This window comes from Lactuca serriola, chromosome 9 (assembly GCF_051521515.1).
Source record: "Lactuca serriola cultivar US96UC23 chromosome 9, Lser_US96UC23_V15, whole genome shotgun sequence".
NCBI classification, from domain to species: Eukaryota; Viridiplantae; Streptophyta; class Magnoliopsida; order Asterales; family Asteraceae; genus Lactuca; species Lactuca serriola.
Genome location: NC_136416.1, coordinates 47,196,519 through 47,219,050, shown reverse-complemented (window position 1 = coordinate 47,219,050; position 22,532 = coordinate 47,196,519). Strand labels below are relative to the sequence as shown.

General features: G+C 37.2%; 1 protein-coding gene across 1 annotated transcript; it reads right to left on the bottom strand.

Moving 5' to 3' along the window:
* Positions 1-13,353: 13,353 nt before the first annotated feature.
* On the bottom strand, positions 13,354-18,981 carry LOC145076919 (cellulose synthase A catalytic subunit 2 [UDP-forming]-like). The gene is made up of 14 exons (XM_079022713.1): positions 18,392-18,981; positions 17,722-17,917; positions 17,443-17,639; positions 17,229-17,337; positions 16,980-17,145; positions 16,609-16,875; positions 16,185-16,530; positions 15,962-16,099; positions 15,743-15,868; positions 15,427-15,639; positions 15,054-15,336; positions 14,775-14,971; positions 14,340-14,690; positions 13,354-14,241 (listed from the first exon to the last, which is right to left on the bottom strand). The coding sequence occupies exons 1-14, from the start codon at positions 18,470-18,472 to the stop codon at positions 13,660-13,662; spliced, it is 3,252 nt and encodes a 1,083-aa protein (XP_078878839.1). The 5' UTR covers positions 18,473-18,981; the 3' UTR covers positions 13,354-13,659.
* Between the last annotated feature and the right edge of the window lie 3,551 nt (positions 18,982-22,532).

Below are 22,532 nucleotides of genomic sequence, written 5' to 3'. Positions count from 1 at the left end.
AACCATTGCTGATTCAACAACAATAAGCATATAGGTGAGATCTATAAGGGTCACGTCGTGGTTCATCATATAGTACTCTCTTACGAACTCACTATACGAGTTAGGAAGTGACTGAAGAACCCAATCAACATCCATTTCCTCACAGACAACGGATCCCAACATTCTTAACCTATCAATGTGTGACTTCATCCCTAGGACGTGTGCACACACCGACTTTCCTTCTTTATGTTTACTTGCCAAAAGGGCTTGAGTGATCTTGAACTTTTCAAGCCTTTGAATTTGTGGGTTAGGGAGAATGATTGGAGGAGGAGGAAGTGATGTATGATCTCTTGTTCCTCGATCGAATCGTGGAATATCATCTTCATGTGGAATGCTTGTTCCACGGGATTTGAGAAGACCATAGTTGTCAAACTTTGACATCTACAATACGGGAGAAAACGAATTCAAGTTAGTTGATTGAATGAGTCCTTAGCAAATCACCCAAATGAGATACTAAGGCTAGGACCCAACACAATATTCTACAACTCAGGAGAGGGATGTCGTAACCCTAATTGCAGAATATTTGAAGGTAAGTGAATGACGACTCACTAATTTCCACCACGAAAAACGAAAAAGAAATTTAAGTTATAAATCTATGAAAACTCCTAGATCCTTTGAGATTCATTGAACTTTCAATGGCATGTTTAAATCTCGATATGCCCCTCTTGTTTGTGACTGGGATGCCGAGGATCACAAAGCGGGCGTGAATAACCATGCAAACTTACATGGTGCCCTCACATGTTACAGCCACCTATTCGATGTGCCGGTAAACCACATATGCTCCACCGAACTATGACAAACATTGAGTCACCCTTTGCTACCTTTGCTTAGAACCATTTAGTGTGTCGGTAAACCACACACGCTCCACTAACGTCTTCGCAAGGGCACAAAGTGTAATTTCATGGAATTGCATCAATTCACTTTTGCCTAAGTAACTAAGATTAGGAATTTGATGAAAACATTTAGTTACTTTTATACTTCATTATACTTATAATGGAAGGTTTTGTCCCATCCTACCCGTTCGGCTAACGACCCTCCACTAGTCAATAGTGCGGTGGGTAAGAGTGGATACCCATTCAAACACCATTTTATAGGCAATTTCCTTAAACACCCCTTATAGACCGGCTTCGTGAATGAGGCCTACTAACGGTAAGACTGACTTTTACTCATACATATATATAATGTTACACTTTTAATGTTATATATAATATAGGGTGTATTTTATACTTTCAAAATACTAGGTGGTCTAATTTAACAATTATACTTTTAATTCAATTAAATTGTAAACCTAAACTTTTATGGATTTATTAAACCTCTTTTAATTATACAACTTAATTAATTAATAAAACCATAGGGGTGTGATTTGAACTTTTCAAACAATACTAGGGTTTTTAGAATTTAACATTCCTAATTAAACTTTTAATCAACTTTTAAATTCCAAAACTTGAGGGCAAGTTTTGAAACATTTCAACACATTAGGATTTAGAATTTAAATATGCATCAAAATTAAACTTTTAATCAAAATTTAAATTCCAAAACTTGAGGGCAAGTTTTGAAACTTTTCAAAACAATTTAGTTTTAATTTCTCTTAAAAATTTTCGAATTTATGACATGTAAATTAAAATTTTAAATATTAAAACTCTTGATTTAATAATTATCTTGAATTAGACTATTAATTTAATTATTAAATCATAAGGGATTATCTAAATCATGAGGATAATTACCATTTATACATTTAAGATATCCTAATCCCTTAAATATCTCCCTAGATCTCGAAATTAAGGATAAGATAATGCAAAATCTATAATTACCATATATAACAATTAGAGGATAATTACAAGATATGGGATAATCCAAATCCCTAAAATTTAGGATCTTATCTTGGGGAGGAGGCCAAATTTCGAAAATCAAGGGATTAAGACAAACCCAATATTTTGAAATTTAAGGGTTTAAGGAAAGGATTTGAAGATCTTATTCAAACTCTTGCAAATTAGGGTTTGCAAACCCTAATCTCGAAAAACCCTAGCCTCCTAGGGTTTATTGGAAATAAACCCTAATGTGTCAAGTTCATACAATTGAATAAACTAATTGAAAACAAGTTAATCAAAGGCTCTGATACCACTGATGGGTTTTATACAAACAATCCTATGTGTACATGCAACCTTAGCATTGGATCTACGTTTTCACTATTAGATACACAACGTTATGAACACATAAAGAAACCCTAATGTGGCCTACAATATTCGAAATTCATGTAGAAGGTTAGATTACATACCTCTTGTTGTTATATTGTAATAACAACTTAAATCTTCAAACCCTAAGTCTTGAAAGCAAGCACCACAAGTGTAATGCCTCTAATGGCTCACAAACACCACAAGCAATTGGAGAAGATATAGAGAAAGAAGAGAGAGGTGGAATTCGTCCTTAGATGCTCTAGGGATCAAGTGTACGAAATTCTAAGGCCTTAGGGGTCTTTATATAGGGTTGGGATTAGGGTTTCAGTCCTTATCCTTATCCAGTTACTTGCCCACCAAGCAACCACAAGATAAGCCTTGAAAACCCTTATCTCTTGGACCTTGGACGATTTCAAGGATATCCTTATCCTTGAATTCGTTCATCCTTTAACAAGGATAACCATTGCCCTATTTTGCAACTATCACATAATTACAATTCAGCCCCTCTAGTTTAATTAATTACATTTGATCACAAAATTAATTCTTAATTAATTATTGACCAATATTAATTAAACAAATATGATTTCTCCTTTAATATATTATTCTTATAACATATTAATAAATCATAATAACCTCTTTCTCTATTATTTCTCCAGTCAAGTTGCTTTGGTGAAGGCAACCCAAAAGGACCATGCACCATCGGGTCAAGTACATACCAAAATAGTTATGGACTTAGACACTAATCCAAAAAATACCTTGGATCTATGTTTTCTCTATTATACAGGCAAATATGAACATCCAAGGTATTATCCTAATCTAGCATACAAAACAATGGATATAACAAGATAGAATACATACCTTTTTCATGTAGAAAGACTTCATGAAGCTTGAGTGCCAAGTGCCTCAAGTGTGACACCTCAAATGGTTCACATAACACCAAATACACTTGGAATAACTTGAGAGAATTCTACACTTCATGAAATCGGCTAGCCCTTCTTTTTACTCTCTCTAGTGTCCGATTTTTTTGGTCAAGAATAAGATGCATATATAGTTAGGGTTACATCATGTAAACCCTAATTGACATGGACTTTCATTTCCATGATCCATGGGTACAAATACACCATGGAGCATCATGTGGGTTTTAGCCCAACTAGATAATCCATGGAGCATTAGCCCACTATATAAGTATGGATGATTTACACAATCAACCCATATATTTAATTAGTCTTCTTTTGATCACTTAATTAATCCTAGATTAATTCTTGATCAATACTAATTAAATAATCTTATTATTCTTATTATTAATATACTAGAACTTATAATATATTAATAACCATAAGTGTCTTATTTCTCTCATTTAGTCTATCCAAGTGCATGATGCCATGCAACCCAAATGGACCATGTCGGGTCGGGTCAAGTCTTACCAATTATAGTTATGGACTTAGACATTAATCCAACAAATACGTCCACGAACTCTCGTACTACAGGCACCTCGCCCACCGTCGCCCTACCCGCCTCCCGGGTATCCATAACATACGCGACATAACCTGCGTAACCCTGCTGGAGGTAACACCTAGCTCTCGCTGCTGAACATAGGGCTGGTCCTCGCTGTGGCCTCTCGCCCCGAATCACCAGCTCTCCCCCACTTGGGGGGTCCTGTAAGCACAAAGGTTAGTGAGTTCCCCCATCATACCACATACCATACAATCATATCACATACATACTGCCAGACATTTCTAGGGTGCCCGACCTACCCGGTACGACCATTCTGAGGTGCCGACCTACCCGTACGGCCATTATGGGGTGCGGACCTACCCATGTCAAGCCATTCTGGGGCGTTGACCTACCTATGTCGAGCTATTCTGGGGTGTTGACTACCCTTCGGTCCTAACAACCGAACCTCGGGGACTATTTCACCCCTACTACTACTATCACACATATCATAGCATAATCTATTGTCAGACATATCTGGGGAGTCCGACCTACCTTTTGGTCCTAACAACCGAATCTCGGGGACCTTTCCCCCTTCTACTACCTCTATCTCATATAACATATCATGCTAGCAGCTAAACATATCATAAAATACTGTTAGGCATATCTGGGGTGCCTAACTTACCCTTTCGGTCCTAACAACCGAACTCTATCACTATCACATATCATATCACGCTAGCATATAACATATCAGGTAGTAGCAACACAGATGAATATCACAAAGACAAACATCTAACATACGATCCCTATTGGTGGGTCGGCATTGTGGCCGTAGACCCACCGCTACTGGAAGGTAACTCACCTCGTAGTAGCTGTTGAACTGTGCGGGAATCCTCTGACTGCTGCTGCTGCCCCGGAAATCCTCAGGCTATAATTCCCACAAAACACTTAGTCAGAAACTGACATCTACTCTTGGGTTAAAATGACTATTTTACCCCTGACCAAGTCAAAGTCAAAGTCAACTTCTAGTTGACCTGACTCGCCGAATTGGCTCGCCAACTCACCGAGTCCCTATCCTTCCCTTAGACCTCATACCCGTCTCTACTCGTCGAGTTAGGCGACGACTTAACGAGTTATCCTTCTAAATGAACATCGACTGAACTTTCATCCAACTCACCGAGTTGTATGAACAACTCGTCGACTTCATCATCAACTGATACACAAGTCCTGTCCTTGACTCGCCGAGTTGTATGAACAACTCGTCGAGTTCATCTTCATTCTTAAGAAGATTGCCTTGGATTCGCTGAGTCTGTTCATGCACTCGCCGAGTACCATAAATTTCCAGAACAATGGCTTAGTCCAAAACGTTGGGTCACTCCCTGGGACCCCCTTAAAACCTTTCCACACTCAACTGGGTCCTTATGACCCTCAACTGATATGGGACATAACCTTGGACTCGCCGAGTCCTAGAACGGACTCGCCGAGTTGGTCACAACCACTCACTGAATCTTCGATTTCTGACGTACAACCCTTGATCAAAAGATATATCTATGCTTCTACAATCGATCTAGCACGTAAAGCTACAACCTTTACGTGCTTGCATGGGACTTTGAGCTTAAAAGGTCCTTAAACTATCCCTCTCAAAGCATGGGGCCTTCTTTGAGTGCAAGAGCCACTCCTTTCTGCCTTGTAACCCCTCTAAGGGCCTAGATCCGAAACATCAACTCCAAACCATGCTTGAAATCATGGTTGGTGACCAAAATGGCTTAGAAAAGCCCTAAAACTTCACAAAATGGGATCTAGCAAATGGAAGAGCAAGGTACAGGCTTTTTACCTTCAATAGGCTGAAAATGGTGCACAAACTCGGATCCCTTTAGCCTCCTCTTGTTCCTTCAAGCTTTTCCTTCCTTCCTTGGATCAAAAAAGCACCAAAGTCACTCCAAATGCCTTAGATTGTTTCAATAACGGCTAGGGTTTGCTATGGGGGTCTTCTGGGAGCAAATGGGACGAAGGAGGCCGAGTTAAGGCGTTTAAATAGGGTGCAAACCCTCGAATTAGGGTTTTTGTCCAAATAGGGTCTACTCTCCAAGTCCGGGACCTGACTCGCCGAGTTCACCGTTTAAGTCTCGTGTCTCTTCTCGCTTCTACTCGGTGAGTTGGACCTTCAACTCGTCGAGTCCAAGGCGAAAATGCAAGGTATATAACAAGAGAATACGTACCAAGAACCAGGTGCTACATAGGATTTTCAAAATGAGGATGGATGATAGAGTGCTAAAGGGTCTTGAGGCCATAATGTTCTTTAAATAGGGTGCAAAACCTAAAAATTAGGGTTTGGTCTTTGCGTGTAAATGTATGGTGTCCATCATAGAACACCTGCCTTTTGAACGTCGAGCGTCTTATGCCAAATGCCTGGTGTTTGGACCAAAGGGCCAAAAATTCACACAACAAGGTTAAAAGTGAAAATACCTAGAAACCATGGTATTACAAAACTCCCCCACTTGAATCAGACTTCGTCATCGAAGTCCGCTGCTCCATATAACTCTAGGTAGTGCTCCGTCATTTCATCCTCCAGCTCCCACGTCTATTCAGAACCCTTGCGATGTTTCCATTAGACTTTCACCAACTCAAAAACCTTGTTCCTCAAGGTTTTTGTCTTCCGTTCAAGGATCGCCACCAGTCTCTCAATATAGTTCAGGCGGTCATCTACCTGAATATCCTCCAGTAGTACTACTGCAAAATCATCTACTAAACACTTATGCAACTGAGAGACATGGAACGTGTTATGGACCCGACTGAGCTCCTCATGAAGATCCAAGTGATATGCAAACCGACCCACCCAGGCCAAAACCCTGAAAGTTTTCATGTACCTGGGGCCCAACTTGACCCTCTTTCTGAACCGGATGACACCTTTCCAATGTGACACCTTCAGGAGAACCATATCCCCACCTAGAACTCTAGATCTGAACGACGCTTGTCAGCATAACTCTTCTGCCGACTCTGAGTTGTTTGGAGTTGTTGAAAGATCATGTATGCTCAAGAATCATATTAAAGTGATATTGCTAATTAACATATAATACTAATGGGTCGCACTAACAACAAATTGATACAATTGATTATTTATTAGAATTGGTTTTAATAAATATTCAATAAACTCTTATAATTAAATTGAAAATTATTTATTTCTAGGACATAATAATTTTCATTAGCAAATAACATTATATATAATTCATATGGTATGAATTAATAAGTCATCCACAACATTTTGGACTAAACAAATTCTTTTGTCTTTTACCAAAAAGTTAAAGTTTATATTTTATAAACGTGGTTTCTAAAATATAAAGTTTTGCCTTTTTCCTTTTATTATTTTATAAAATAAGAGTACGAAAGGAAGATTATTGTTTTTTGATTATTTAAATAAGAGTATGGCTCTTTGAATATTTAAATAAGAGAATGGTTTTTTGAATATTTAAAAAAGAGTATGAATCCTTGAATATTTAAATAAGAGAATGGATCTTTGATTATTTAAATAAGAGTATGGGTTTTTTATTATATAAATAAGAAGCATGAGTATTGTGCATGCTATATATATGAGACTGGGGATTTCATTCTCAAGTCTTAAGAGATGCATCAAAACCGTGAGCCTCTTGGCTCTCTCATCCTCTCTTCTTTTGCTTTGAACACTTGAAGAAATTACTACTTGCTTATGCTCCCTTGAAGTTTATATTGGTTATGAACTTCAAGCTTAAGAGTGTTAAGAGCTTTATACAAAAGAACTAGCATTCTACATCAAGTTAAGTCATTGTTGGTGTCTCAAAGGTTCCACATTCTTCATCAACTTCCAAGCCTTCCAAGAGAATCCAAAGAACTATAAAGGTTGTAATTTTATCCATCTTCTTATTTGGTGCTTGTTTTCTTTCCAAACTTTGCAAGAAGATCCTTTGGTGGATTATAAACTTGTTTTATATTAGTCAAATTATCAAGTCTTCCGTTGCTAAATATTATGTTTTTGAAACTAGTTATTGAATAAAAGCCCAACAGTTGTAACACTTGGATTTGTAAGTTTCATATTTAGCCCTTCTTGGCTAAAACTTCTCAATTGTGATCCTTGTGGCCAGTACGCGAGGAGTACCATAGTGTATGCTTGGCATACAAGCACAGTCTTGATCGTGGGTTCGAACCACGTACACTGGGCGTACATAGGTTACGTTGGGTATACGCTGGCCAAGGGAAACCCTATTTTTTTTAGGGTTTGTGCCCTATTTAAGCCTCATTAACTCACCTCCTAGACATTTTAGACCAACCTCCACCCTTTGAAACCATAGTTTGTCCCTTGCCTTTTTGTGGTGCTTTTGAGCTATTGTTTTGATTATTTGAAGGTTTTGTGCATCTTCAAGTGGTAGAAGAAGAAGCTTGAAGACTCATTATTTGGAGGGGAGCTTAGAGATCCAGCTTTAGCACCTTCATTTTGTGGTTGTTGAGGTATAAAGTTCAAATCTTGTCACCTCATTTGATATATTTATGCCTTGGCTTGCTTTTGGCCATTTTGGTCCCTTATTGGTTGGTTTTGTGAGCTAAGGTCGTTTATGGAACTTATCCTTGTAGATATGGGCATATTAAGGGTTTCTTAAGCATATTTGTGAAAACTTTATGGTGGTTTCGGTCTCATGCTTGTGTTAAGTCATTTATTAAGCTCTTTTGAACTCTAGAGCCCCATTAGATCATGCATGCACATAAAGTTGGCAACTTAACGTGATAGACACCTTAGGGAAGTCAAATCTAAGATTTGGGTCGAAGTCTTAACCAAATAAGTGTTGAATGAAGAAAGTTGGCCAAGCTAGGAGTACGTTGGGCGTACAAGCTGGTACGTCGTGCGTACCAGCCCCAAAGCAAGTACACTTAGCGTACGAGCTAAGTACGCCTCTCGTAATCAGAAGATGGGCTTCAAAATGTTTGGGCTCACGGTGTTGGGCTATGTTTGGACTCTAGATGATTAAGGACTTGTTAGGCCATCATAATATTATTTTGAGTTAAGGATATTTTATTGGACCTTTGGTTGAAGGCCCGTGAAGGGGTTTGGGCCCAATTTGGAAAATTGAGCCATATTTGGGCCTTGGATGACTATTTTGGAATTTGGGCTTTTTGGACATTTGGATTGTGAGGGGTTTTGATACAAAGTATAAGTTTGTTTTTCACAAAAATCGACGACGGAAGACTTTAAAAATAACAAGTTTATTTTTAGTTCATAATAAAACCAAACCATCATTGATCAATTTATAAAGGTTAGAATGAAATAAAAAAAAAAAAACCACAATCAAAGAGTGTTTAGAATGACAACTTTTGAAGCCTTTGAACCCACTTGGGTTTGGGGTGTTGATGAAGATGGAAAGATCAAAGAATGTGATATTCTCTAAAAGTATCCACCTTCTATAGCATGCATGGAGTAAAACTAAGCATCAAGACTACATTTTTATCACTTAAGACCCCTCATAAGGTCTGAAAGGACGACTTATTGGGTTAAGAGCATGTCATGCTCAAGAATCACCATATTTGGGACCAAAAATGCCCTAAATGAATAAATGAATAGATCTACAAGATAGAGTGATCAAGTTATGAACTTTTTACCTTCTGGAGGTTGCTAGAAAGTGGGGAATCTCATATCTAAGTTGCTTCCAAGCTTCAAGGTCCTTGCAACAACTTCTTCTTCTTCAAGAACACCAACAAAGCACACAAATGAGCTCAAAAGCAATCTTCTCACTTAGGGTTTGCTAGAGGGTCGAATTCTCAGTTGGAGGCTAATTAGGGTGAAGGTCTTGGGCCATAAAGTTGTTTAAATATGGTGCAAACCCTAAGTTTTAGGGTTTGAAACCCTTGCATGTACGCCCAATATACGAAGAGTACGCCTAATGTACTAGGTCCCTCGCATGTACACCGTGCATACGAAGAGTACGCCAAGCGTACTAAGTTCTGGCCAGAAATTACCAAAATGCCACTATGGACCATTTTGCACCATTTCTCATGTACACAGACTAGAATGCAATGTTTATCCATATATAGGGCTAAAATTGAAATTACTTCAACATCGGGATGTTACACTATATAATCAGTTATGATCATAACAGACATGTCGCGTCGATACGCCAGAGGGTTAGAACGACAAATGTGAAATATATGATTGAGGTTGAATCTCAAGATCTTTATTTTATTTTTAATCTCAACGGAACCTCTCTCTCTGTCTCTCTCTCTCTCTCTCTCTCTATATATATATATATATATATATATATATATATATATATATATATATATATATATATCCCTCTTGTAATTTGTTGTGTGAATTAATACAATCACAATTACCAAATCCGATTAGCATCATGACATAAATATCTTTGAAGCAAAAGTAATACCATAATCAAGATCAGTGTCTTACAACTCAAAAATCAAAGCTCAAGAATACTCATTTCCCTTGATCATGCCAAATTCCTAACAATCCTTTTTGCATATATCGACTACTGGAAATTTCATTGACCACCATGAAATCAGTAATCTAATCCTATTTTAAACAATCATGCATCTATCAAAAATTGAAAATCATAATCATCAACCATCAACACTAAACAATCTTACAACCATCTAAAATTGAAAATCAAAATTATAATGAGCTTCTCACCGATTCAGCATTCCAAAGTCACAGTATCACCGATTCAATTTCATTAGCAACTCATGCTTGCTTAACTTATACTCGGGTAGTTGTGTTAGATTATTATATTCTGACATACAAAGTCATGCGATATCAATACAAATAAATTGTTTTCATACTTTTGGATTGTTTCTTATAAGTAAGCCTTAAAATTTTTAGTTTCTTTCTTTTTATTATCTAAAGGATTTAATCGAAGGTTTTAACTTAAAAATACAATAAAAAACCTAAAGAGCAACAAACCAAATGGAACAAACCAAAGGTGAATCAGAATAGAGCATATGTCATTGTTTTTTGGTTAAAGCTAACGATCGACATGGAAGTTTTAGACTTTTTTGTGGTGCCTTTGGAATTTGTACCTTAACCTATATCACACTCTTTGTTCATACATGATATCTGGCATGTGTGCCATGTACCTCAACTTAAAATACATCCAAGTACCTCTTCCACTGAGGATTTAAAAAAAATAAAGTATGAAAATCATCAAATATTGCAATCTCGACATTGTAATACTATCAAGAATACGAGCAGCAATGACATGACACAGCTAGCTTAATCTCTTATTAAAACCAATGGATACAATAAAAGAAGCATACAAGTCATGATACCTTACACGCTCATAATTTTTAATCTTTCCAACATATGAAAATGCAATATTTTTTGTTTTAGATTGTAAAATTAGATACATATTTTTCCTAAGTTGTCAAGTTTAATAATTTATTTCCAGTAATCAACACTCAACAGTCATTTTGGATCATGTAATGTTTTTTATCTATTTTATCAAAACAAATGTATTTTGTAACCCCCACCTTTCATACCATTTTAAAACAATATTATTTGTGTTCGGTTTCCAAAACATTTCATACGGTGGAAATTGGTACCAATTAAAACTTTTTCCAAAAGATGAGAACACATTGTATGGGTTACAATCATAGAAAAACATAGACATATAATCAGGAAACTTTATGGGTTAGAGTTTTGAAATCTATTCATGGCAATTGTGGGGGGTTTATGCCTTTATGGTGGGCTCTCGCCTAGCTGTTAAAAGGTGTTTGGTCGGGTATTGTTTCAACAACTCTAAAGCTTCATGAAAAACATATTTTTCCTTTATCTATTTTGAAAAAAGTTATGGGTAATGGTAGGTCCATTTTGTTTAGAAAAAGATGTTTGGATAGGAAATATGGAGTTATTTTTGGTGTTCCCTAAGCGACTCTTGAAAGATCCCGATTGCTCTCGATAGTTGACAAAAGAGAAAACCAAGACCGTAGATGGAGATGGAGACATAATCCGAAGGGAGGGGCCGAACAAGCCTGATTCTTGGCTCTTTTAGATCTTGGGGGTTAGCAAACGGGTTATAATTTACGGTTAAAATACCCGTTTGTTCATTGATGATGCTATACATTCTTCCTCATTGTGGGTTACAAACAAAGTGGAACACTTTAATCACCATTAAAGTGAACACCATTCCTTGGATGGTGTCTTTAAATCGACTTTAGATGATCTTATTGACCGGAGTATTGACGTGCCTAGTGTGTTGAGTGCAATTTGTGGGGTCAACGTGGAATATGCAAATCACTTGTTACTGAGATGTGAGGTAGCGAACTCGATGATGGCCAAGATTGGTCAATGGTGTGATTTTGATTTCTCGTCTATGTTGTTCGTATGTGATGTTTAGGGGTTGGTTGCTTGGGTTCGATTATTTCGACAACTTGGTGATGCGTTTGGAAATTCAGGAACAAGTGTGTGTTTGATTTTGTTAGCCCTAGAAACGATATATTTTTTGACAACATTGTTTTTTATCGTGCATAGGAACTTAGGAAGCATAAATCTCATATAGATAGGAATTTGTGGCTTCAAAATCCTATTCTTCATACTTTGATGTAATAGTTTTTTTATTTATTTATTTATTTTTTTTTTTACACTAGTGTCTTTTAATAAATTTTAGTCGTTCCAAAAGAAAAATGTATGCTTTCTACTTGAAGTCTTCTAGTGTCCAAATGGTAGGAGGATATTTAATTTCTCTTCGAAAAGAGAAATTAAATATTCTCCTACTATTTGTTCTTACTTTTCCTCCTACCATATCGGATGTTGACATGTGTCACATTTAATTAGATATTTAATGAAATTAATAATCATTTAATCCATTTGTCAACATTTGATATGGTAGGAGGAAAAATATGAACAAATGGTAGGAGGATATTTAATATCTCATTTTCAAAACATAAGTGCACAATTCTCTTTCCAAAATATAGGTTCATATGTCTTCCTTTCCAAAACATAAGTACATACACTTCTCTTTCCAAAATATAGTTTCATATGCTTTCTTTTTCGGATCATAAGTACATACATTTCTTTTTCCAAAACATAGTCTCGTATGTATTCCTTTTCAAAACATAAGTACATATATATACTTCTCTCTCTAAAATATAGACCTGTGTTTTCCTTTTCAAAACATAAGTTTGATACACACTTCTTCCAAAATAGGCCTATATGATTCCCTTTTCAAAACATAAGTACATATGCTTCTCTTTCCAAGATATAGGTTAATATCATTTCTTTTAAAAACATAATTAAGTACATATACTTCTCTTTCCAAAATAGAAATAAATATAATGTGCAATATAATGATATGTAATGCATGAGTCCAAGCATAAAACATATGAGACGGCTTATGGCTCACTCTAAATTTTTCCTTTGACCAACGATTATGTAAACCGGCATATCCTAATCACTTTAGAGTCTAGTCTCCTTTTTATAGAAATAAGAAGATGGATCAACTTGATCGATATTATGATCTTACCTATCAAGTCTTTCCCCTTATAGGTGCAATTACAAGGGAAACATGTTTGGTGAGCCTATCTTTTTGACTAAACCATGTAGTTTCCCCCCGATTCTGTCTAATAAAAATACAATAAAATACAATGTATAGTACGCATTCATATGTATGCATCTCCAACAAGCAAACATTTCACGCCACACATTCAATATGTTACAAATAATAAAAAGATAATACCCTTGATGAAAATTGGGATATTAATTAAATTATATAAAAAGAGAAAAAACTAGAACTTTTATGTTGTCCATGGGATTTGGTTACACAGATTTTACCCATACCCCCTCACAAAAATCTAAATGAATCAATTAAAACTAATATCAGAAGTAAAAGAAGACACTTTGCAAAAACAAATATGAATTCATCCCTTCCCTTTTCTTTATCTACACACATCCATTTTTCACATCTTCTATACTACTACTATTACTAGTCATCATCATAAACATACTTCCACCATTTTTCCATTTCCATTTCCATTTCCATCTTCATCAGTCACAATCCAATCCACACTCCTCCAACACAATCCCACCTCGATCAAGAAACGGGTTTACCCGGACCCACAAAAGCGATAAAATCGAAGCCAAAAGGATCGACCACACGAGTATAATAGTTGGAACATTGCTCTGTTTTCCCATCATACCCTTCAAGAAAGGATACAAATGTAAAATCACCCATATCGCAAAGAACAATCTCCCAAAAAGCGGACCCCATGACTCATAACCATTACTAATAGCATCCGAAATCCCAATTATAACCCCAATGATGTTGAAAATCAAAAGAGTCAAAGGCGGGATCAAAAGTGTTGTCCATTTGAAGATATAAAGCTCTGCAAAATCACCATCATCTCCTCCCTTTGAGGTAACTGTGAAATTGGTGTTCACTCCAGCTAAAACCTTGAGAAGACCTTGAAACAGAGCAAAAAGATGAGATGACACTCCACCAATAACCCAAAACTGCTCGTTTCTCCATAAGTCATCAATGGCTACACGTCCCCATTGCATCTCCAAGATACTTGTTACAGCAATCGACAAAAACATCAACATGAACAGAATACTCGCGTAATTGCTTATCTGTAAACCATATTCAAGATTGCAAAAATCAGATAAACTCAGGGACTAAAAATGTAACTTACTCAAAAAAAAATACTACAATAGAATGTGTTTGTTACCTCGGGAACGATGAATTTTCCAGTGAGTAGACAGACAGCAGGAAGGGTACAATAAGCAACCAATGGAACAGAGGTTAAAGGATACACAACCGAATTGATATAAGAAAACCTCTCTAATGGCTTCAAACCACATCCATATCCATACCATATTGGACAATGCTTGCTGAATAAGATCTCAACAGACCCCAGGGCCCACCTCAGAACTTGGTGAAGACGATCTGAAAGATTAATCGGAGCTGAACCCTTAAATGCTGCTCTTTTAGGAATACAGTACACTGATCGCCATCCATGGCAATGCATCTTGAACCCAGTTAAAATATCTTCAGTAACCGAACCATATATCCATCCAACCTAATCGTTCCATATAAACAAATTTCGTAAGAACCTTTTATAAATCTGAGTTGCGTATTTATGTATTTAGTTTTAGGGTTTTACCTCTTTTCCCCATTCGGATTTATCTTCGTAGCCACAGCTTATGACATGAATGGCTTCCTTCAGTAGTGATGCTGAGGTTGCGCCAGGAGGAACACCGCCCTCTTCGAGAAGTGTTGATGCGATAAACACGGGAGATTGACCGAATTTTTTCTCGAATTTTATCTGAGGCATCAGTGATGTTTTCTCGCTATCGATTCCTGTCAAAATACATGTGTTGGTTACAAAATATAATGAAAAAAGAATTCAATTCGTTGAAAAGGATAGGTTTTTGGTTTTTACCTTCGATTCCTTCTTCGATGTTCTCGAGTGCGTGTATTTGAGTTGAGGCTTCCTTCATCTTCTTACTCTTTTTGGAACTCTCTTTGGTTTTCGATTTCCCTTTGGTTTTCTTCTTCTTTGATCCGAAACAACAGCAACACCATTTTGGCAAGCAGTTGCAGGTTTTTCCAGGGGCTTTCTTCTTAGCTGGAGCATCGAATCCATACAAAGCTTGTCTTCTAAACACACACCCAGTCCCCACATAAATCGGTCCTTGGATTCCATCCAAACCCTTCATGTTAATCTTAACAAACACAAAAAAAATAACAAGAAATTAGATAAAGTTATTCACATTATCATGTTTAAACTTGAATCCAGTTTAGGTGATACATACATCGAAGAACACGACATTTCGATTCGAATACCGATCGTGACGATCGATCCCATCGAATCTTTGCGGGAATTGCACGTAGCAGATTTTCTTCCCGGATGTGGGGTCCATCATGAAACACATGGATTCACGGATTGCTTTGCTGTTGTTGATGTAATGATCACAATCAACATTGAGAAGATAAGGCGCATTTGAAACAACAGCCGACACTCGAATCTTGAAAAAGAAAATATAAATATCCAAAATTATAATCAACATTCAACAATGAAAAGAGCTTTTTACAAATCCTTAACATAAAAAAGTGGCAAAAAGCTTATACCAGAGCATTCATGGCACCAGCTTTCTTGTGATGATCAAATCCAGGTCTCTTTTCACGAGAAACATAAACAAGACGTGGTAACTCGTTTCCTTCAAGATCACGAACACCATTTTGCCCTAGAAAAACCTATTAACAAACAAAAATTATTAAAATTTAAGAATGTTTAGATATGAAGAAAGAAAGAAACTGTAAAATGTAAACACACACACACACACAAACCTGAATCATTCCAGGATGATCTCTAACATTGTTCCCAGGCCATGGAGTTCCATCTTGCATTGTCCATCCTTCTTCCGGAACCTTCTGTGCCATTTGCACCAGTCCATTTATACGTATCTTAAACTCTTCATAATCTCTCTGTATTTCAAATAAAATTTCATGTCAATAAAACTAAAACAAGAAATCAAATCAATTTTTACAAGATTCAATCCAAATTCCAAACCTTCATAGCGCGACGTTCACGGACAAATGCAGGGTGGACTTTATCTTTAAGATAGTCAACTTTTTCAGCAAAATACCATTCAGGAGCACGAGGCTCAATGCTAAACTTTTTACAAAACGGGACCCACTTTCTTGCGAATTCTGATGTCTCTGATAAAGCTTCAAATGTAAGCATGGCAGCTCCATCATCAGAGACATAACACGCTACTTTATCCACAGGGTAATCAACAGCAAGAATTGATAACACTGTGTTTGCAGTGATGAGTGGTGGTTCTTTTAATGGATCAACTGTACTCACAAATACATCCACAGGAGCTAACTCAGATGGCTTCCCTTCTTTCTCATATCTGTTACAAATAAACTCATTCAACATTTATCCAAACTCAAGAAATCAAGAAAAAGATGATTGTGGAAACAATAGATACCTGAGTGATAAACGATCAAGATATGTTTCTCTTTCGATTGGGAACCATTTTGGGAATTGATCAAAGATCCATGAAACAGCAAACCAAATCTCACATATAATTGAAGTGAGCCATAAAGCGTACGCATCTTTCACAGGGTGAAGGATTCTATAATGAAAGAAGAATCCAAGAATCACGAGTCTCATTAATATCACCATTCTGTATGGATTTATCTTGCTTGAAGGAATTGGTAGCTTTCTTGAAAGTGGTTGTCTACCCTCATCCATCCTACATTCAAAGAAAAGGAAAATTTGACATTAAGATCATTAGTTTGCTTATAAAGAAAAATACCCTTTGTTTATTATGTAGAAAAGATTAGAAAAAACACTTACTTTGGCAAATCAGGATCATCCACATCATCACCATCTCCTTGGTGTTTGACCATTTGAAGTTTATCATTCTGTCTTTTCCTCCATTCTTCCATTCTGTCTTTCCATGCAACAGTCCCATACCCATAAACCGCCAGGTCTTTCTTGGGATCCATTGGCCTAGGCGGCACTGCACCACCATCAACCACCACAATCAAAACTAATCCAAGAATCTTCTTCCAATTAAAATCAAATCAAGAACTAAAAACTTACAAGAGATAGATGAAGCAGTATCAGAAAATGGCATAGGATGAATCCGTTTTGCTCGGTTCATAAATGGTGGAATGATTAAAGCATGCTTGTCAGATGAAATCCCATCATCCTAATTCAACAAATTCACAATCAGAAATCTCAAATCTCCATTTTTGATCTTCAAAGAAAGTTATTAATCTTGTGATATGACTGATATCAGTATATAATTTATTACCTCTTGACCATAAGTAAGACGTGGGATCTCTGGGTTGACTCCATATGCATCTGAAGGAGTTGCAAAACCAGAAACATTTGTTCCAATGTTGAGGCGTGAAGAAAGCATTGCCTCAGAATCACTATGAGGGAGATCAAATTCATTATCCAAGTCATCAAACTCATCTTCTTCTTCATCACCATCAACTCTAGGACTCCCTGAAATTATCAGAATTAAGTTAAAACTTCTCTTTTTTATTTTCCCTAAATCAAAGTGAGAAACAATCTTGATTATTGGTACCTTTAAGCCTTTTAAATCGGGTCTTGCATTGAGGGCAAGATTGATTTCCCTCTCTTCTTTCATATTCGTAACAAGGTCTGCAGATTGGGAAAGCACACTCATTGCAAGCAACAAATTGTTCACCATCTACTGTTATTTCAATCTCATCTCCACAAATCTGGCAAATCTGTCCACTTAACTCTTTTACAGAAGTCACCTAGAGAAATAAAAAAACAAAATTTAGCTTCAGATTCAAGAAATCCAACATCCACATAAGATCTTCACCGAAAGTCGACCAATAACCTAACGGCACTTAAAAGAAACATTATAGATGATTGTGATCAGAATGATATTGTGCTGCAAAACAATTAAGATCTTTTTGTAGTTATCAAGTAATAACATTTGAGATGCAGATGAACTGAAACCTAATTCTGACATGGTAGTCACTGTAAGTTGTCCAGAAAAGTAAATTATTGTATTAATTTGTAAGGCACCGACAGAAATTAATACAGAAAGGTCCAGACTTTACAGCTGCAAACCTACTTTTTGACAACAAGAACTCAAATTAACTACGCAAATGCATAAATCGAGTCGGAATCGAAAACCCGAGAATGAAATTAGGGCAAACGGAAGTAAAAAGTGGAAACCCAATTGAGATTTTGGGAGATTTATGAAAGAATCCTTGACTTACTCGTCCGACTTCATCTGCATTAATTAGAACGAACTCATTCCGGTTGTGTGAACCAGCAATAAGTCGTCCGTTGGTAGCCATTGAATCACACGGACTATCAATTCAATTGCTTACAACACGAGAGAAACCTGACTTGAAATCTTGAATGAAAACTCACTTCACACGGCGAATCCCTTCAAGAAGCTCATGAAATGATGAAAGGAGAGAGCTTTTTCCCCCTTTCTCTCTCTCTCTATTCTCTATTTCTTTTCCTCCTTATTTAGTACTCACTCTCTTAATAAACACACCCAATCACAAGAACCACCAAACTCATTTAAAAAAGGCTGACAACGAAATGCAGACAGCAAATACCTCTGTAATTTTGTAAAAAGAGAAAGTAAATAGATAAAAACCCACACTCAAAAGTGGTAAAATTGGTGATTGATTGATTCTTTTCTTGAGAGAGAAAGAGAGAATAAAAAAGTTTGGGGAGTATTGAGGTGTGTGGATCAGAGGTAGAAGAAGAAGAAGAGATCTCGACAGAGACAACTGGTTGTGTGTTAAATTCTTAAGAGAGAGAAAGAAAGGCGTTGAAAGTTCAACGCGTAATACAGAAGGGACACAGATCGCTTTGATGGATCTGTCTGTGTGAGAGGCTTTCCTTTTTGATAATTCTAGAGAGAGAAAAGAAGTATGAGTTGTAAATTTTGGACAGAGTGGGGCCTACCGGAGTGGCGGAGGTCCGCGGTGGAGACTAGGGTCCAGGTACGGTGGTTCTCGGAGGGTACTCAACGGGTAAGGGTGTAGTGGTAAATTCCCATATCGTCGGTTCGATTTGCACCAAAAAAAATAAAATAAAAAACCTAAAGATTTATTTTAATATTTTATATATAAGAATTAGTGTAGCAATAATTGAATGAAGAGGTGGGGTTTTGTGACTCACTTTCACTTTCTACTAATTGTTTTGTCAAATGAGAGAGAAACATACTACATATACCACTCGCACGGTCTCACCTAATCCCAGGAAAAACATCTTCACCCATCTTAAATTTCAAGATCTGCATATTGCCAGATTTCTTATACCCGGAAATGGTGCCATCATTGTCACATATTTAATTGTTGTAAGTCTTATTTTCATCGCACAACACCACTTCAAATTCTTGCAATTTGGAATGCTGGAGTGTTATGCAACAAGTTGTTTATTATTATTTAAACAATTTAATTTATATATAATTATTAAATTAAAAAGAAATTACTAATAGAGATGAATGATCTGTATAATTTCAATTGTATTTACAGAAGATTACAATGCCTTATGTAGGCACGATGTACATACAAGGAGGAGCAATAACAAGAGATAAGAAGGAAAGTAAATAATTATTTTTTATAATACAAATTGACAGAACATTATAATTTAAACTATGATTGAGTGGTATCCATAATACACCCCCGCAAGATTAAGGCTCAATTTGAGACGCCAATCTTGGAACGAATATGCAGAAACGGGGTGCGACTAAGTGGCTTGGTCAAGAGGTCAGCAAGCTGGTCTTTTGAGTTTACATGTAGAACCCGTAATAGATTTGGGAGACCTATTCAAGTACAAAGTGATAATCGAGTGCAATGTGTTTCATTTTGGAATGGTAGATAGGATTTACACAGAGCAAATTAGCTCTCATGTTATCACAAAATAACGTGGGGGGTTGTGGAGGTTGAATGCCCAACTTTATTAATAAGTTTTTGACCCATGAAATTTCAGCAGTTGCGTTTGCCAAAGCTTTGTACTCGACTTTTGTTGAAGAACATGATACAGATTTTTGCCTGTAGGACCTCCACGGTATGATGTTTGACCCCAAGTATAATAAATAAGTTGTGGTGGATCGACGCAAGTCACTAGACCACCCTAATTAGAATTAAAAAAAAAAAAGTCGAGAGTGTGAGTGGAAAGCGACAAAATAGACCATAATGAATGGTACCTTTTAGGTAGCGAAGAACACATTTTAGGGCTTTCCAGTGAGCTTGTTTGGGTGAGTGCATGAACCAAGAGAGCTTTTTGATAGCAAAGGAGATGTCGAGTCTTGTGAAGGCAAGATATTGTAAAGTGCCAACAAGTTGGCGATAAGGTGTGACATCTACAGAAGGAGACAAATCAGTATGGGAAAGGGGGTCTGAGGAGCTTAGTGGGGTGGTGGCCTCTTTAGCACCTTCCATGTGAAATTTGGTGAGAATGTCTTGAATGGGGTGGTGTTGCAATAGAAACATACCGGAAGGAGTGAAAATGACTTCAATGCCAAGGATGTGATGAAGAGAACCAAGATCTTTTACGGAGAACTTGGTGATGATAGCAGTGATAAAATGATTAAGGAACTCGGTTTTATTTTTGATTAGAACAATGTCATCAACATAAACCATGAAGTAGCAAATGATGTCATTCTGTTTGTAAATGAAGAGAGAGGCCTCGGCTAAAGATTTCTTAAAGCCAAAGTGAAGAAGGCAATTTGCCAGTGTACTAGGTACCCGGGGGGGGGGGGGGGGGGGGGGGGCTTACTTTAACCTGTAGAAGGACTTGCGAAGCTTGCAAATATGGTTTGGAAATTATGGGTGTACATAGTCGGAAGGTTGTTGCATGTTTACCTTATTCGTGGAGGGTGTCATGAAGGAAAACATTGTTGACATCAAGTTGGTGTAATGGTCAATATTTGGAGAGAGTAATGGAGAGGATAGTTTGAATTGTGACAGGTTTGGTGACAGGGCTAAAGGTGTCGAAGTAGTCCTTTCCATATTGTTGATGGAATCCTTTGGCAACAAGATGGGCTTTGTATTTGAGAAAGAACCATCGAGGTTCCGTTTGGTACGGAAAACCCATGTCCAACCGATCGATGGGGTCATGGGAAGAAGGTGACACAAGTTCCCATGTGTTGTTATGAAAACGGGCATTAAACTCTAGGTCCATGGCGGTGCACTATTTTGGGTTTTCGATGCTTGAACATGAGTGGTAGGTTCTATAGTATGTGGAAGAGAGTGTAGAGTGGTGGAATTTATGTAAGTAGGATTGTAGTATTGTGATTTGTGTTTGCGGTTTCGAGGAGGTAGAGTGGAGGTAGTGGGTTATGGTGTGGCGGAGAGGGTAAGGGATGGAGGTATAGGTAAAGGGGGGGGGGGGAGGTTCATCGATGGAGAGTTGAAGGGTGAGTTGATGGAGGTTGATAGGTCAGTGGAAGGTGTTGGGGAAGCGGATAAAGGTTGGTCTGGTGACTCGTGGAGGTAGGTGAGGTCAGTGTAGGGCTAGTTTGGTATGTGTTTGTGTATATATGGGAGGGAGGGGTAGATACAGGTTGCATGGGATAACTAGATGAAGTGATATTTTGGTTTATGTCAACAGTGGGTAAGGGTGGGACATTTGGAGAGTTTGGTGGGTTGTTAGATGGGGGTAGTTTGGAAAGAAAATATTCAATAAGAGGTATGGGAACAATGGGTTCCATAGGTTTGTGAAATGGAAAATTCTCTACAATAAAATGCACATGTCTAGAGTGATAAAGACGATGAGAGTGAGGATCATAACATTTGTATGCTGACTTGGAAGAGGGGTAGCCTAAAAAATACATTGAGTGGATTGAGGTTGAAGCTTGGAAATTGTGTAGGGACATAGCCAAGGGTAGCATAAGAAAAAAATGGCTTGAGTTTGGAGTAGGAAGGAGATCGACCATAAAGACGATCGAAAGGAAATTAGGAATCAAGAGTGTGGGTAGGAAGACATTAATAAGGTAGACTGATGATTAAAAGGCATGGAACCCAAAACGAATTGGTAAGTTGACAAAGTGGAGAAAGGAAAGACCAGCTTCAACTATGTTTCGATGATGACGTTTGGCAAAGTTGTTTTGTTATGGGGTATGGGGAGGTGTTGTGAAGTGGGATATGTCATGAGTTTGGAGGAACGGGATAAGTCGAACATATTCACCACCATTATCGGTAAATAGGGATATTATTTTTGTTTGAAAAAAAAACTTCAACTAATATTTTGAATTGTGGGAACAAACTGGCTAGGTATGATTTGCATATCATGGGGTATATCCACGTGTATTTTGAATAAAATTCAACAAAGATAACATACTAAGCAAAACCATCATTTGATTTTTGAATTGGTCCCCAAACATCAAAGTATAAG

Coding starts and splice junctions, on each gene's coding strand:
- LOC145076919 (XM_079022713.1), bottom strand. CDS start 18,472: ATGGCTACCAACGGACGACTTATTGCTGGTTCACACAACCGGAATGAG. Junction 16,876..16,979: donor GATGATCCTGATTTGCCAAA/GTAAGTGTTTTT, acceptor CTTTGAATGTAG/GATGGATGAGGGTAGACAAC. Junction 14,242..14,339: donor GAAAATTCATCGTTCCCGAG/GTAACAAACACA, acceptor TATGGTTTACAG/ATAAGCAATTACGCGAGTAT.